Raw genomic sequence first — 18,768 nt, forward strand, 5'->3', positions numbered from 1 at the left:
GGGGCATAATTTGAACAATCTTGGTAGGGGACCACTAGATGATGCTACACACCAAATATCAAAGCCCTATGACCTGTGATTTTGGACAAGAAGATTTTCGAAGTTTTCCCTATAAAAGTCTATGTAAACCATGTGACCCCCAGGGCAGGGCCATATTTGACCCTAGGGGGATAATTTGAACAAGCTTGGTAGAGGATCACTAGATGATGCTACATACCAAATATAAAAGCCCTATGAACTCTGGTTTTGGACAAGAAGATATTTAAAGATTTTCCTTTCGGTTGCCATGGCAACCAGGGTTTTGTATGGAATTAAATTCTTCAAATAATTTTTAAAGAAGACCATCCAAGGAACATCCCTGTGAAGTTTCATCAAAATTGGCCAAGTGGTTAAGGAGGAGATGTTGTTTAAAGGAAAGTGTGGACAGTCGCCGAGCGGCTGGATGCTAGACGGTGAGCGATCACAATACCTTACCCTGTGCTCAGGTGAGCTAAAAAGCTTACTTGTAACAAACCAAATGAACACAGCAAATAAACGAGTTCTTATCATTATTTCTATATATTCATAATAAAAAGTACTCAGTAAACAATAACACAATGTATGGGAGATAATATTTTTACATCCCATTCTAGTATCATAGCCTTATGAGTATAGACATCAAGCTTATTTGTCCATGCTACAAGATCATTCTTGAATTTAAGCCTCAATAGTAGAGGCATCGAGTTTATTTGTCCATGCTACAAGATCATTCTTGAATTTAAGCCTCAATAGTAGAGGCATCGAGTTTATCTGTCCATGCAACAAGATCATCTACTTCTTTCTCCCATGGTTCTTCTTTTGCCTTCCCTGAGGGAGGGGGTGGCATAGTCTCTGTGGTGTGCAAACTTGCTGAAATAGAGAAAAAAACAAGTAGAGATTGGTTTAAGGTCTCGCAAGTTGTCTTGGTCCAATTTCAACAAAGCTATGCTTTGCTTATTACTCTGAAGCAGTACAAGACTATATGTGTGTCCACTATATGTATGACACTGGTACCTCCACTCCCTGTCACTGTATGGTCATATGTTACTAAGTGACAATGCAAGACTAAGAAAACTTTAATATTACCTTGGATTGGGTGTATGTGTCAGTGAAGGTATGGGTAGGAGTATATATACTACAAACATCATCTTGATACAAAAGGTAAAAGAAACTGAAAGAGTTTACCTTGCTGGCTGGTGGGAGTGGGAAAGGAGTAGTTGAGATTAAAACTCACGAAACACCTACATGTAGGTGCATAAATTCACATGCTGAATACTATTCCTGTAGGGCTAACACTTCCTGAGATATATAATTATGTGACACAAACTCTTAAGGCATTTATGCATACTTTTACTAGTCAAGTACCACAACTCTGGTCTAGAAGAGTTAAATTCCAAACAAAACCCCAGGTGCACAACTTCACATGCTGTTTAAGAATCCCCTAATGTTTCATGACTAGGTTAATACTTTTTGAGATGCATATTCTGAACTAAGTAAAAGGTAATACATTTTGAAACACACATGCAACACAAACTTTTAGGTCTTTTAAGTATATTTATGGCCTGAGTGAAATCCCAAACAAGCGGGCCATGATGGACCTTGATTGGTTGTATATCTATTGCCAAAATCTGGTCTGGTTGAGTGGTGAAACCCTTAACAAGAGGGCTATGATGCCCTTAAATCCCTCACTTGAGTTTCAGAGCTTAAACAGGCTAGAGGGTGTGCAACTTTGGAAGAGGACTATTATATGCTTACAGTATCAAACGTTCCAGAGACAGTAGAAGTTGATTGCACAAATTATTGCGACATATAACAGTCCAAACACTTAGTATTTCTATATTTTGCTGTAGCGATCACACTGAATAAATAATGATGCTACAGACCAAGTTTAATGAAGATCTATCAAGCAGTTCAGGAGAAGTCATTTAAAGGTGTTTCTATATTTACTGCTAGCCGCCCCTAAAGACACCAAGCACCCCCAGCTGAACAAAATAAGGAGAAAACCTGATAATGATGTTAAAAACAAGTTTAATGAAGATCCAAAAAGTGGTTCCTGAGAAGAAGTTGTTCAAAGTTATTTCTATATTAGCTCTAGTTGCACCTAAAAGGGGCTGGGGGCCTCCATTTAAACAAAACTGGGACAGGACCTTACCATGATGCTACAGACCAAGCTTGATGATGATCAATCAAGTGCTTCATGAGTAGTCATTGGCAGAGTGAAATCTTAAACAAAACTCCAGGTGCAAAACTTCACTTGCTGATTAAATGTCCTATGAGGTTTGGTGATATAGATCAGATACTTTTTGAGATATACATGTACCAATTCCGATGAATGGACAAATATACATGAAAAAGGCAAATCTAAAGTGCCCTGTCAAATATTCTGGATGGCATAAAAAGAGGCCGCAAAGCAAAACTAAACAAGAGCTCGTAGAAAACGAAATGCCCCCCATCCCACCCTTGATGCATTCAGTAATTGCACAAGGAAAAGAAATTATGTGGTCACTGTGCACTGGATGTTTGACGAACTGCCCTCAAATCAATAATTATGGGTCATTTACCAGTCATAAGTAAACTCTGTATCAAATGTGACCAAAGCATTCTCTAGTTATTTGGCAAAATAAAGTTCTACTGTTCTGGGTCAATGTGACCTTGACCTTTGACCTACTGAACACAAATTCAATAGGGGTCATCTGCTGGTCATTATCAACATCCCTATTGAGTTTCTTGATCCTAGGCCCAAGCATTCTCAAGTTAAAGTCCTGAAACCATTTAATTGCTCCGGGTCACTGTGACCTTTGACCTACTGACCTCAAAATCAATTGAGGTCATCTGCTAGTCATGATAATCCTCCCTATCAACTTTCATGATCTTAGACCCAAGCATTCTAGAGTTATCATCTGGAAACCGTTTAACTGTTCCAGGTCACTGTGACCTTGACCTATGACTTACTGACCTAAAAATCAATAGGGGTCATCTGATGGTCATGGCCAACCTCCCTATCAACTTTCATGATCTTATGCTCAAGCGTTCTTGAGTTATCATCCGGAAACCATTTAACTGTTCCCTGTCACTGACCTTGACCTTTGACCTCAAAATCAATAGGGGTCATCTACTGGTCATGGCCAACCTTCCTATCAACTTTCATGATCCTAGGCCCAAGTGTTCTTGAGTTATCATCCGGAAACAATTGGTTTACGGACCGACCAAAATCTGCAAAACAATACACCCCACTTTCTTCGAAACGGGGCATAATAAGTAACAGATATACCTCATTAAGGGAAAACAACCCAACTGAGAAAATTCCATGTTTGTGAAATTCAAGACTCAGGAGTATTCAGACCAACTTTCTGGAGTTAAGTATAAAACTGCGGCAAACAGTGGAAAATGTCCAGGGATTTCCGGAGATCTCTCTACAGACCTGTGTGAAAATTTTCAAGAGTTATTCCATGGATGTCTATCAATAATATTTTGGAGTATTCCATGGACTTCAGCGAACAATTTCCACACTGCTAAGAGTATTATTTAATAGCAATACATGCGATTTATGGGACTTTTTAGCAGGTTTCATAAAGTGAGCAATAACTCTTACAAGCACTATGATTTTATTGCATATGATCACTTTTGCACTTTCAAACACTAATGATAAACAAGGAAAATGAATCCTAATATATAGTAAATATTTGTCAGTTAAAATGGGTCATTAGAATACTTTTGAAACATATACATACATGTGAACAGGAGTGCCAGAATGTCGCAATATACTCCCGTCATAGCAAATTTCTTTACACTAGCACCTGTATTTGCAAATGGAATTTTAATTCTGTGGTTGTGTAGTAATTATTGTAATTCTTTTGTTTTTCTAAATCCACAAAAAATACTCCTTACCAGGTAGAGATACCTTAAAATACACCTAAAATTTGAAAGTAACATCTATGTTGTACCGCAGAAAAGAGGTCTTGGTTTTTCCCTACAACTAAGGGAGTGAACTAAAAAAAAATAAAAAACAAAAAATAAATTTCTAAGTCCACATAAAAATCCTTACCAGGTAGAGACAGGTCCAACTACACCACAAAAAAAGTGATCTCTATTTTTCCCTACGACTAGTAATGAAAAAGTTACAATATAAGCTATTTATAGTAACAACAAAGGGAAGTAATTCTAAAGAAGGGACCTGCGCATGACACTCCATCTCATGATGGTGAACAATTGTGCCAAGTTATATCAAAATCCCTCCATGCATGAAGAAGAAAAGCTCCGGACAAAGTTTTCATTCTTGTATCCTTTGACCTCTAAGTTGTGACCTTGACCTTAGACCTAGGGACCGGTTCTTGCGCATGACACTCCGTCTCATGATGGTGAACAATTGTGCCAAGTTCTATCAAAATCCCTCCATGCATGAAGAAGAAAAGCTCCGGACAAAGTTTTCATTCTTGTATCCTTTGACCTCTAAGTTGTGACCTTGACCTTAGACCTAGGGACGGGTTCTTGCGCACGACACTCTGTCTCATGATGGTGAACAATTGTGCCAAGTTATATCAAAATCCCTCCATGCATGAAGAAGATATGCTCCGGACAAAGTCATTCTTGAATTTGACCTTTGACCTCTAAGTGTGACCTTGACATTACACCTAGGGACCTGGTTCTTGTGCATGACACTCCGTCTCATGATGTTGAACAATTGTGCCAAGTTTCATCAAAATCCCTCCATGCATGAAGAAGATATGCTCCGGACAAAGTCTGTGGACGCCGCCCGCCTCCCATCCGCCCGGGGCATTTCCATTATACGTCCCGTTTTTCAAACGGGCGTTTAAAAAGTGCATTTTTTACTTTTTAGGGGTCATAACTCTGGAAATAGGGGGCGGAGCCAGACAAAAAGTAGGAGGTGCTTAAGTTCATATCATGATTAAGACTCATGCAAGGTTTGATCAATTTATATCAAATACTTTTCGAGCTAGGCAAATCACAATTTCTTTTTCAGATGGATGGATGCACGGACGGACGGATGGACGCACGAACAAGACCAAATCTATATGCCCCCATCACTCATAGTGGGGGCATAAAAAGTGTAGACAGATGGATTCACAGATGATGAGTGATCACAATAGCTCACCCCATGCACTTTGAGCTCAGTTGAGCTCAGTTGAGCTAAACACAGGTACCATGCGGCTGGACATATAGCCGTTGTGTTTACTACCCACTGTTATTTCTCATATTTGAAATTATTTACATTTAGAGTAACCAAATACCCCACAGCTTTCGACTTAAATGCTTCTTTAAAATATTCAGAATTTGCCGATGATATTTAAAACAAGAGGGCCAAGATGGCCCTAGGTCGCTCACCTGTGTAACACACCATAACTGTGTAAACATGTTCTACCTAGTGATTTCATGGAGACAAATATTCTGACCAATTTTCATTAACATTGGACCAAAAAACGTGGCCTCTTGAGTGTAAACAAGCATTTTCTTTGATTTGACCAAGTGACCTAGTTTTTTACCCCACATGATCCAGACTGGAACTTGTCTAAAATTTCATGAAAAACATTCTGACAAAATTTCGGGAAGATTGGGACAAAAAAATGGCCCCTAGAGCGTATACAAGCTTTTCCTATGATTTGACCTAGTGACTTAGTTTTTGACCCCACGTGACCCAGATTTGAAATCATCCAAGACTTCATGATAACATTCTGACCAAAATTTATGAAGATAGAATAAAAAATGTGCCCCCTAGGGTGTAAACAAGCTTATTCTTTGATTTGACCTGGTGACCTAGTTTTTGACCCCACATGACCCAGATAAAAATTCATAGGATATTTCATGCAGACAAACATTCCAAGTTTCATGTACATCAAATGGACAAGAGTGTTAACAAGCTTTTCCATTGATTTGACCTGATGACCTAGTTTCTGACCCCGTATGACCCAGTTTCAAATTTGGCCTAGAAATCATCAAGATAAACATTGACCAAGTTTCATGAAAATAGGGTCATAAATGGGGCCTCTAAGTTGTTAACAAGCTTTTCCTTTGATCTGACCTGATGACCTAGTTTCAATCCAGGCCTAGAGATCATCAAGATTATCATTCTGTACAAGTTTTATCAAATCAAAGCATAAATGAAACCTCTATATGGCTGAAATGGCCAAAATAGAAAATTTTACTCTAGAACCCATGATGGAATCTAGCCGGTTTTTGAAAGGAACCAAGATCTTATTGTGACTTAGGTTGTGTGTAAGTGTGGTTAAAATCAAATATAAAATGCCACTCCTGTCGTGTTCACAAGGTAAAAATTACCAAATTTTGGCTCTTTTAGGGGTCAATCAGGGGCCGCAACTCCGGAACCTATGATTGGATCTGACAAATTCATCATGGAATCCAAGATTTATTGTTGTTGAAGATATTTTGCAAGTTTGTATCAAATCAAACCATAAATGAAGTCTCTATATGGCTGCAAAAGCCAAAATAACAAATTTTGGCCCTTTAAGGGGCCATAACACTGCAAACCATGATGGGATCTGGCCAGTTTTTAAAAGGAACCTAGATATTATGCCGATACAAGTTGTGTGCAAGTTTGATTAAAGTTGATTGCAAAATGTGGTCTCTATCGTGTTCACAAGCAAAAAATAGCATATTTTGGCCCTTTAACTCTGCAACCCATGATGGAATCTGGCCAGTTTCGAAAGGAACCAAGATATTATGCCCATACAAGTAGAGATCATCTGCTAATCATGATCAACCTCCCTATCAAGTTTCATTATACTAGGCCCAAGCGTTCTCAAGTCATCATCCAGAAACCATTTGACTGTTCCAGGTCACTGTGACCTTGACCCCTTTGACCTACTGATCTTAAAATCAACAGAGGTCATCTGCTGGTCATGATCAACCTTCCTATCAATTTTCATGATCCTAGGCCCAAGGGTTCTCTAGTTATCATTCAGAAACCGTTTAACTGTTAAGGGTCACTGTGACCTTGACCTCTGACCTACTGACCTTAAAATCAATAGCGGTCATTTGCTGATTATGACCAACCTCCCTGTCAACTTTCATGATCCTAGGCCAAAGCATTCTTGAGTTATCATCTGGAAACCATTTAAATGTTCTGTGCCACTGTGACCTTGACCTCTGACCTACTGATCTCAAAATCAATAAGGGTCATTTGCTGGTCATGACCTACCTGCCTGTCAATTTTCATGATTCTAAGCTTAAGACCGACCAATTGACAGACATCTGCCAAACAATATACCCCTCCTTCGAAGGGGGGCATAACAATTTACACTGGCAAAACTAACAAGAGCTGGTAGAACAAGAAATGCCCCCCTTGATGCATTCAGTAATTGCACAAGGAACAGAAATTATTTGTTCACTGTGCACAAAAGTTCTAATGTTCTTGGCCAAAGTGACCTTGACCTTTGACCTATTGACCTAAAAATCAATAGGGGTCATCTGCTGTTTATGATAAACCTCCCTATTAAGTTTCGTGATCATAGGCCCAAGCATTCTCAAGTTATCTTCCGGACACATTTTAACTGTTCCAGGTCACTGTGACCTTGATCTTTGACCTACTGATCTCAAAATCAATAGGGGTCATCTACTGTTCATGATCAACCTCCCTGTTAAGTTTCGTGATCCTAGGCCCAAGCGTTCTCAAGTTATAGTCTGGAAACGGTTTTACTATTCCAGGTCCCTGTGTCCTTGACCTTTGGTCTACTGACCTCAAAATCAATAGGGGTCATCTGCTGGTCATGATCAACCTCCCTATCAACTTTTATGACCCTCGGCCCAAGCGTTCTCGAGTTATCATCCCGAAACGTTTTTACTGTTCCAGGTCCCTGTGTCCTTGACCTTTAACCTACTGACCTCAAAATCAATAGGGGTCATCTGCTGGTCATGACCAACCTCCCTATCAACTTTCATGATCCTAGGCCCAAGCGTTCTTGAGTTATCATCCGGAAACCATTTAACTGTTCTGGGTTACTGTGACGTTAAACTTTGACCCACTGATCTCAAAATCAATAGGGGTCATCTGCTAGTTATGAACAACCACCCTATCAACTTTCATGATCCTAAGCCCAAGTCTTCTTTAGTTATCATCCGGAAACGGACTGGTCTACATACCGACTGACCGACCGACGACAGACATCTGCAAAACAATATACCCCTCCTTCTTCGAAGAAGGGCATAATTAAGAAATAATATATCTCATTTAGTGATTTGTCGCTGAATAAATCATTGTTTGGAGTTCAGATGCGAAGGAATTATATCACGAGGGTGCAGCCAGAGTGATATTATAATACGCATCTGAACGACAAAGAATGATTTTATTCAAGAGCAAATCACTAATTGAGATATATTACTTCAATTCTAACATGTTACCAAAGACTTTAAAGTACATTCTTGACTGCTTTTCCAGCGCGCTGCTATGCCGTTAGACAATATGACGTAATAATTGTGACGTCAGAACAGTGAATTGTTGTATAATAATTCACTGTTTTCAAGCCTTCTTTGTTTAATAGGAAAATGAATCGGATCGTGTTAGAATATTCAATGTATCTAGGATCAGTTTTATCACAATCAAAAAAGCACAACCGACATCAGCGGAAGCAGCAACGAAAAACTGATCGGCACATGCGCAACACATCTCATTTAAGACTGAACGAAAAATAATTGAAGATTGACTGGTATTGTACAAAATTATATTCCAGTTTTCTATGCACATATCCTGAACAGAAGAAGAAAAGTAAACAAATTTTAACACATATAATTTTTGTTTTATTAGACTTTGTGAGTAGTTTAAGAGCTTCATTTATTGATTGTGTCATGCTGTACTTATTGTTTGTACCGTGACTTTATCATGTTCAAGACTTACTAGGTGAGATCCTAGGAGGTAGGTATATTTTTTTCATCTTGTTCAGTCGAGCAAGCTTCATAGCCTTTTCTTCCTCTTCAGATGGTTTAGCCTGAAATCGCCCATACATCAAGGTCTCATGTCTGAAACATTTTTTATGTAACAATTTACTAAAATTTGAACAAATGTGGAAACTGACTTTACAATGTTGCTACAGACCAAGTTTAATGAAGATCCATCAAACAGTTCATGAGAAAAAGTAATTTAAAAGTATTTCTATTTTAAGCTGTAGCGGCCCCTAACAGAGACCAAGCTGTCCCATTTGAACAAAACTGGGAGAGGACCTTAGATGCTACATGGCAAGTTTGAGGAAGATCCATCAAGAGCTCCATGAGAAGTCATTTCAAGTATTTCTATTTTCAGCTCTAGTGGCCCCTAAAATGGGCCCATTTGTATATCATTGAACAAGGACCCTATAATGATGCTACAGACAAAGTTTAATGGAGATCCATCTAGCAATTCTTTAGAAACAAGAGCTCGTAGAGCCCCCCTTGATGCATTCAGAAATTGCATAAGGAACAGAAATTATTTGCTCACTGTAAACAAAAGTTCTACTGTTCTGGTTCAATGTGACCTTGACCTTTGACCTATTGACCTCAAAATCAACAGGGGTCATCTGCTGGTCATGATCAACCTCCCTATTAAGTTTCGTGATCCTAGGCCTAAGCATTTTCAAGTTATCATCCGGAAAGGGTTTAACAGTTCCAGGTCAATGTGACCTAGACCTTTGACCTACTGACCTCAAAATCTATAGGGGTCATCTACTGGTCATGACCAATCTCCATATCAAGTTTCCTGATGCTAGGCCCAAGCGTTCTCAAGTAATCGTCTGGAAACAGTTCAACTGTTCCGGGTCACTGTAACCTTGACACTGACCTACTGACCTCAGAATCAATAGGGGTCATCAACTGGTCATGATTAACCTCTATCAACTTTCATGATCCTTGGCCCAAACGTTCTTGAGTAATCGTCCGGAAACCATTTAACTGTTCCTGGCCAATGTGACCTTAAACTTTGACCTAATGAACTCAAATTCAATAGGAGTCATCTGATGGTCATGACCAACTTCCCTTTTAATTTTCCTGATCCTAGGCCCAAGCGTTCTTGAGTTATCGTCCAGAAACCGTTTTACTGTTCCTGGTCACTGTGACCTTGACCTTTGACCTACTGACCTCAAAATCAATAGGGGTCATCTGCTGGTGATGACCAACCTCCCTATCAACTTTCACGAACTTAGGCCTAAGCATTCTTGAGTTATCATCCGGAAACCAATTAACTGTTCCGGGTCACTGTGACCTTGATCTTTGACCTATTGATCTCAAAATCAATAGGGGTCATCTGCTGGTCATGACCAACCTCCCTTTTAGAGTTATTATGAAATACGCATTATACTATGTTGTAAATATATGTATGAAACCGGATGTCTGATACAGAGTCGAACCTGACCTTTTCTTGTGAGAGTTATATTTAAATTTGGTGTAATACTCCCTGTCGGAGTATGGTATTGACTGTAGAATAATTGTCTTTAAGTCTGTTCGGATTGGTATTCTTTTAATTCATATTGCCGCTCATGTATCTGTAAGCTCATAAGTATTTAGTGTAATTTATTGTTTACTTTCAGGGTCACGACACTGTGGACACTTACGATACTTGTATTGTCATTTCGGTGTACCCTGCAACCTTATGCTATAAACTGTGAAGTAAATAGAAATAAAATGATGAACAGTACCAGTGTTGTGGTTCAAGCATATTTCTTGAGTTATCATCCAGGAAACCGTTCTGTTCCGGGTCACTGTGACCTTGACCTTTGACATACTGAACTCAAAATCAATAGGGGTCATCTGCTGGTCATGGCCAACCTCCCTATCAACTTTCATGATCCTAGGCCCAAGCATTTTTGAGTTATCATCCCGAAACAGATTGGTCTACATACCGACCGACAGACCGACCAACATCTGCAAAACAATATACCCGTCCTTCTCCGAAGGGGGGCATAAAAAGTTGTTTACAGATACAGGGGTGTGGAAATCCTAATATTTTTCACTTGTACATGGACATGTGAGACATATCAAGATGCCTATGAGCCACCTGTCAAAATGACTGGGAGTGCAAGAAAAAATCTAAGTCCACACAAAAATCCTTACCAGTAGAGATAGGTCATAATATACCTCAAAATTGGATGTAACATGCACGTTGTACTACAGAAAAGTGGTCTTGATTTTTCAATTTGAAGTAATAAAAAAGTATAAGCTATTTATAGTAACAACAAAGGGAAGTAATTCTAGGTTCTTGCCCTTGAACTTAGACCTAGGGACCTGGTTCTTGTGCATGGCACTCTGTCTCATAATAGTGAACATTCATGCCAAGTTACATAAAAATCCCACCATGCATTAAGAAGAAATGCTCTGGACAAACTCATTCTTCAATTTGACCTTTGACCGCCAACTGTGACCTTGACCTTTGAGATAGGAACTTTGGGGTTTGTGTGTGACACTCCTTCTCATTGATGTTAATATTCATGCCAAATATAAACAAGATTGCTCCATGCATGTCAAAGTTATGGTCCATACAAAATCGGAATGAATGACATCAAGGAAAAAGTACAGTTACCTATTGTTCCTATAGCCACCTAAGTATGCAAATGTGAGCTCGCACACACCCACGGACGGACGCACGCAAGTACACAGAACCGCCAAAAGTGGCGACTAAGTTGATCTCACCGCAAGCAGGCTCGACAAAAATCCGCTTTCCCACAGTCAAAATTCAACTTGTCTGAATTTTCAACCTACAAGAGGGCCACGATGGCCCTATATCGCTCACCTGAGTTTAATTGCTTGCTTGAACAAATTTCTTTGCTAAAGCTTCAAAAACAAAAAGAACTAGGTGAGAAGGTCATGGTAAAGATTCTTCAAGATAAGTACTGAAATTTGTTAAACAAGAGGGTCATGAAAGCCCTGTATCGCTCACCTGATCTATTGACCTAAAGATCATCAAGATTAATATTCTGACCAAGTTTCATTAAGATATGGTCATAAATGTGGCCTCTAAAGTGTTAACTAGCTTTTCCTTTGATTTGACCCAGTGACCTAGTTTTGACCCCATATGACCCAGATATGAACGTGACCTAAAGATCATCAAGATTAACATTCTGACTAAGTTTCATGAAGATACAATCATAAATGTGGCCTCTACGGTGTTAACAAGCTTGTCCTTTCATTTGACCTGGAGACCTAGTTTTTGATCCCAGATGACAAAATATCAAACTCGTCCAAGATTGTATTGAGGGTAACATTCTGACCAAGTTTCATTAAGATTGGGCCAAAATTGTGACCCTTAGACTGTTAACAAGCTTTTCCTTTGATTTGACCTGGTGACCTAGTTTTTGACCCCACCTGACCCAGATTTGAATGTGACCTATAGATCATCAAGATTAACATTATGACCAAGTTTCATTAAGATATGATCATAAATGTGGCCTCTACAGTGAAAACTAGCTTTTTCTTTGATTTGACCTGGTGACCTAGTTTTAAACCCTACATGACCCTGATTCAAACTGGACCTTGAGAGATTCAAGATTAACATTCTGACCAAGTTTTATGAAGATACAGTCATAAATGTCGCCTCTACAGTGTTAACAAGCTTTTCCTTTGATTTGACCTGGTGACCTAGTTTTTGACTCCAGATGACCCAATATCGAACTCACCCAAGATTTTATTGAGGGTAACATTCTGACCAAGTTTCATTAAGATTGGGCCAAAATTGTGACCTCTAGAGTGTTAACAAGCTTTTCCTTTGATTTGACCTGGTGACCTAGTTTTTGACCCCAGATGATCCAATATCGAACTCGTCCAAGATTTTATTGAGGGTAACATTCTGACCAAGTTTCATTAAGATTGGGTCAAAATTGTGACCTCTAGAGTGTTAACAACCTTTTCCTTTGATTTGGCCTGGTGACCTAGTTTTTGATCCCAGATGACCCAATATCGAACTCCTCCAAGATTTTATTGAGGGTAACATTCTGACCAAGTTTCATTAAGATTGGGCCAAAACTCTGACCTCTAGAGTGTTAACAAGCTTTTCCTTTGGTTTGACCTGGTGACCTAGTTTTTGACCCCAGATGACCCAATATCGAACTTGTCCAAGATTTTATTGAGGGTAACATTCTGACCAAGTTTCATTAAGATTGGGCCAAAATTGTGACCTCTAGAGTGTAAACAGTCAAACTGCTGACGACGGACGGACGGACGATGGATGGACGGACGGACGACGGACACAGGGCGATCACAAAAGCTCACCTTCACTTCGTGCTCAGGTGAGCTAAAAATGCACTAAAAATGTCCGCTGGTAAAAAGTCACGAGTCGGACAAGTCGAACATAGGAATTCCACACCAATACATTTACATTTCTATTTTTAGCTTGAGCAGCCCCTATCAGGGGCCAAGCGCCCCCATTTGAGGAAAGTTATAAGCAGACTTAAAAATGGTGCAACAGACCAAGTTTGTTAAAGATCCATTATGCAGTTCATTTATACTTTAGCTCTAGCAGCCCCTAAAAGGGGTCAAGTGCTTCAATTTGCACAAAGTTTGAAGAAGACCTTACAATGATGCTATAGACCAAGAAGTCACTTTAATGTTGTTGTTTTCTATTTTTACCTCTAGTGACCCCCTAAAAAGGTCCAAGTGCCCAAATTTGAACAAATTTTTAGAGTAGACTTAACTCATGCTACAGACCAAGTTTAATGATGATCCACCAAGCAGTTCATGAGAAGAAGTCGCTTAAATGACTTTCTACTTAAAAGGGGCCAAGCAGCTCACTTTGGAAAAGTTTGTGAAGACCTTATAATGATGGTTAAAAAAATCTTAAAAGATCTATCAAATGGTTCATGAGAAGAAGTCATTTAAAGGATTTTCTATTTCTACTTCTAGTGACCCCTAAAAGGTGCAAATCAGAGACATTAAAACAAATTTGATAGAGGACTATGCCAGGATGCTACTGACCAAGTTTGGTGCAAATCTGACAAACAATTTCAGAAGAGAGGTCATTTGAAGAAAAGAGTGAATGGACGGATGGACGACAGAATACAGAGAGCAATCACAATAGTTCATACTCAGGTAAGCTAAAAAGCAACAAAACTTATTAAAAGTTCTGATGATTTTTATCAGTATTTCATAAAATATTAATAATACTCATTACGCTGACTAATAATTCAGACACACTTTCATATAACACTAGTTTGAACATTTTCCTGGCGCATGTAAATTCTGGGTATTCCACTAGATCTATAATAATTTTGTTTGAATCTGCTAAAAATAGCAATGTCCCCATTCCTATTTTAGTCATTATTTACATATTTTCAAACAGCATAATTATAGTGTTTTATCACATATGACGGACTGCCTCTTTTTTAATAATTTATTTGAACTATTAAGTGTTGCTTTAAATATTTGACCTTTAAGAAGAGATCTCAGTCTGTATATACAACTTAAGGTGAATGTTTAAGTAAAGTTATTCAAATATTCATCCCTGTATGGCAAAGTTATTGAGCAGACAAGAATGAGAGAGCTGGTGGACAGAAAGACAGACAAGGCTCAACCTAAAGATACTGAATGAAACTGGGTTCAGTTATGTTTTCTGTAATGCACTACACTGTTCAACAACATGCATTTGTTGTACATTAAAAAGTAAAATATACAAATTAAAGACTTACTCTTCTAACTGTCGCTTCATCTGTTCCTCAATTTCCTCTTGAGGTAATCCAAGATGTGCTTTCTGCAATGCTGGATTATCTTTAATTGCTTCTAGTACTGAAAGCAGAAACAAGAGGGCCATGATGGCCCTATATCGCTCACCTGAGTAGAGTTGTTTGCTTGAACAAATTTCTTAGCTAAAGCTTTAACAAGAGGGTCATGATGACCCTGAATCGCTCACCTGAGTATTATGAGCCACATAGTTCAAATGACAAACTGATCCTAAAATATAAAGAAAGTAGGTCAGTAGGTCACATTCATGGTCACTAAAAGTCAGTTTTAAGATCTGTGTGCTTAACTGTACATGTCATCCAAATTTCAAGGTTGTATCTTAAAAAACAAGAAAGTAGGTCAGTAGGTCAAGGTCACAGTCAGGCAACCCCTAATCACTTGGAGTAATCAGGTAATTATAATTAAACAGTCTAGGAACAATTATCTAATAATTTTTTAGTACTTTTTCCTATATAACTCGTATAACAACTGACCCCCAGGACGGGGCCTCTTTTCAACCAAGGAGTATAATTTGAACAATCTTGTAAGAGATCAACTAGGCAATGCTACACACCAAATATCAAAGGCCTAGGCCTTGAACTTTAGGACAAGAAGATTTTTTAATTAAAAATCAAAAACTTGAGACCCCCCCCCCCCCCACCAGTGCAGGGCCTTTTTTCACCCCAGGGTAATAATTTGAACAATTTTGGTAGAGGACCACAAGGCAACATACCAAATATCAAAAGCCTAGGCCTTGCAGTTTCAGACAAGAAGATTTAAAAAAAAAAATCCTATATAAGTCTATGTAAAACTTGAGACCCCCACTCCCCCCCCCCCACACCCCCCGGGGCAGGGCCTCTTTTCATCCAGGGTAATGAATTGAACAATTTCGGTTGCCATGGCAACCAGAATTCTGCATGGAATTCAATTCTTTGAACAATTTTGAAAGGGGACCACCCAAGGATCATTCAGATTTTTATAGAAATTGTTGACGGACAGACAACGGACATTGAGCGGTCACAAAAGCTCAAGGTAAAGATTATGCAAAATTACTTTTGAAATCTGTTACAGGTGGCCAAATCATTTTGCTTTAGCTTAGAAAACAAGAAAGTAGGTCAGTAGGTCACATTGATGATCTCTGAATGTCTGTTTAGAGATCGGCATGCAAAAATATACATGTCATCCAAATTTCAAAGCTGTATCTTAAAAAACAAGAAAGTAGGTCAGTAGGTCACATTCAAGGTTACTGAAAATCAGTTTTAAGATTGGTGCGCAAAACTGTACATGTCATCCAAATTTCAAGGCTGTATCTTAAACAAGAGGGCCATGATGGCCCTATATCGCTCACCTGAGTTAAATTGCTTGCTTCAACAAATTTCTTTGCTAAAGCTTAAAAAACAAGAAAGTAGGTCAGTAGGTCATATTCATGATCACTGAAAGTCAGTTTTAAGATCGGTGTGCAAAACTGTACATGTCATCCAATTTTCAAGGCTGTATCTTAAAAAACAAGGAAGTAGGTCAGTAGGTCAAGGTCACAGTTGGGTGACCCCTTACCACTTACGGTCATCTGGTAAATATAATTAAACAGTCTAGGAAATATGATCTGATAATTTTTGAAGTATTTTTCCTATATAACTCATGTATCAAGTCACCTCTGGGGCAGGGCCTCTTTTCACCCCAGGGGCATAATTCGAACATTCTTGTTAGAGATCAACTAGGCAATGATTCATACAAAATATCAAAGGCATAGGCCTTGAACTTTCAGACAAGATTTTTAAAGTTTTTCCTATATAAGTCTATGTAAAAAGTGGGACCCCCAGGGCAGGGCCTCTTTCACCCCAGGGGCAAAATTTGAACAATTTTGGTAGTAGACCACTATGCAATGCAACATACCAAATATCAAAAGCATAGGCCTTGCAGTTTCAGACAAGAAGATTTTAAAAGTTCTTCCTATGTAAGTCTATGTAAAACTTTTCAACTCGGGGGGCATAACTCGAATAATCTTAATAGAGGACCACTAGGCAATGCAACATACCAAATATCAAAAGCATATGCCTTGTAATTTCAGACAAGAAGATTTTAATTTTTTTCCCCTATATGTCTATGTAAAATTTGGGCCCCCCGGGGTAGGGCCTCTTTTTACCCCAGGGACAAAATTTGAATAATCTTGGTAGAGAACCACAAGGCAATGCTACATACCAAACATCAAAGGCCTAGGTCTTTTGGTTTCAGACAAGAAGATTTTTTAAGTTTTTTCCTATATTAAAGTCTATGTAAAACTTGGGACCCCCGGGACGGGGCCTCTTTTCACAATAATTTGAACAATCTTTATAGAGGACCATTAGATGATGTCACATGCCAAATATTGAGGCTCTATGCCTTGTGGTTTTGGACAAGAAGATTTTCAAAGTTTTCCCTATATAAGTCTATGTAAACCATGTTACCCCCAGGGCCGGGCCATATTTGACCCTAGGGGGATAATTTGAACAATCCTGGTAGAGGACCACTAGATGATGCTATATGCCAAATATAAAAGTCCTATGACCTATGGTTTTGGACAAGAAGATTTTTAAAGTTTTTCCTTTCGGTTGCCATGGCAACCAGAGTTCTACATGGAATTAAATTCTTCGAACAATTTTTACAGAAGACCATCCAAGGAGCATCCCTGTGAAGTTTTATCAAAATTGGCCTGGTGCATTACGAGGAGATGTTGTTTAAAGGAAAGTGTGGACGGACGCCGGACGGACGGACAGATGACGGACGCCGGACGGTGAGCTATCACAATAGCTCAGCCTGAGCCTTTGGCTCAGGTGAGCTAATTATGCGTAAAATGGAGCTAAATTCAAAAACAACATTTACAGAAGTACATTTCAATTTTACGTTGTTTTCTAACACTGCAGTTAAGGAACCAATATATTCTTTAACAAATCGCCAGCTTGTAAAATAAGTTTTTACAACTTATCAAACATTGAAATCAATGTTAATATTTAAAAGCTTTTCTTACATGCAACCTCTGTTACAAATTATATTAAGTCTATCTTACATGCAAATTTCATGATAAAGTAGGGTGCCTCCATGGCCGAGTGGTTAAAGTCGCTGACTTCAAATCACTTGCCCCTCATCGATGTGGGTTCGAGCCTCACTTGGGGCATAGAATTCTACATGTGAGAAAGCCATCCAGCTGGCTTACGAAGGTGGGTGGTTCTACCCAGGTGCCTGGTCGTGATGAAATAATGCACGGAGGGGCACCTGGGGTCTTCCTCCACCTTCAAAGCTGGAAGTCGCCATATGACCTATAATTGTGTCGGTGCGACGTTAAATCCAACAAATTCATGATGTTTTCCTTATAATTTATGTTTGTTTGTTTTGGGTTTAATGACAATTTTCCACAGTATTTCAGTTATGCAACAGCAGGCAGTTAACCTAACCAGTGTTTCTGGATTCTTCACCAGTACAAACCTGTTATCCGCAAGTAACTCCCAACTTCTCCACATGAATCAGAGGACAAATGATTTTTGACACTATGTCTTTATAAGTTTTATCCCGGCATTTAAACTCACGACCCTGCAATCCGTAGATCTGCGCTCTCCCTATTGAGCTAAGCGGGTGGGCAACTTTTCTTATATGATAATCTTAGTACTGATAAGCTTTCCTAACATGATCTTAGTGCTGATAAGCTTTTCTTACATGATCATCTGAGTACTGGTAAGCTTTTCTAACATGATCATCTTAGCACTGATAAGCTGTTCTAGTACTGATAAGCTTTTTCTTACATAATAATATTAGGAATGATAAGCTTTTTTTACAAGATAACCTTAGTATTGATATTTTTTTCTTCTTTTTCTCCCTGGTTCATAGTTGATATTATTATTTAAAAATATATTTGAGCTTTTCCTTACATGGGTTTTTCAGATCATGTCTTGCTTTTGATGTAGCTATACCACTCCAAGTAATATGGTAATCCTCAAAGGAGAGTTTGGCAACCTTTGCTCCAGCCTGTATTCCACCACTCTGCTTTCTGTTACAATTCGCATCATCAGGAATTTTAAACCTCACTCTAGATTCTAGCCCTGAATGTGGTGCTTCTCCAACTAAATGGAATAAAGA

At 38.8% G+C, this 18,768-nt stretch overlaps 1 protein-coding gene across 6 annotated transcripts in view; it reads right to left on the reverse strand.

Annotated features, from left to right (window-relative positions):
- Positions 1 to 531: 531 nt before the first annotated feature.
- LOC128556013 (ubiquitin-conjugating enzyme E2 U-like) overlaps positions 532 to 18,768 on the reverse strand; it is a 247,655-nt gene continuing 229,418 nt past the window's right edge. For 5 of the 6 annotated variants that reach the window (XM_053539904.1, XM_053539900.1, XM_053539901.1 and 2 more), the window contains 4 exons: positions 18,561 to 18,752; positions 14,631 to 14,727; positions 8,885 to 9,006; positions 532 to 888 (listed from right to left, as the gene is read on the reverse strand). In XM_053539904.1, coding sequence (XP_053395879.1) covers positions 758 to 888; positions 8,885 to 9,006; positions 14,631 to 14,727; positions 18,561 to 18,752 — 542 coding nt within the window. In that variant the 3' untranslated portion in view covers positions 532 to 757. The remainder of the gene's footprint in view (positions 889 to 8,884; positions 9,007 to 14,630; positions 14,728 to 18,560; positions 18,753 to 18,768) is intronic. The other variant, XM_053539905.1, reaches the window with a different exon arrangement.

Source organism: Mercenaria mercenaria, chromosome 3 (assembly GCF_021730395.1).
Source record: "Mercenaria mercenaria strain notata chromosome 3, MADL_Memer_1, whole genome shotgun sequence".
NCBI classification, from domain to species: Eukaryota; Metazoa; Mollusca; class Bivalvia; order Venerida; family Veneridae; genus Mercenaria; species Mercenaria mercenaria.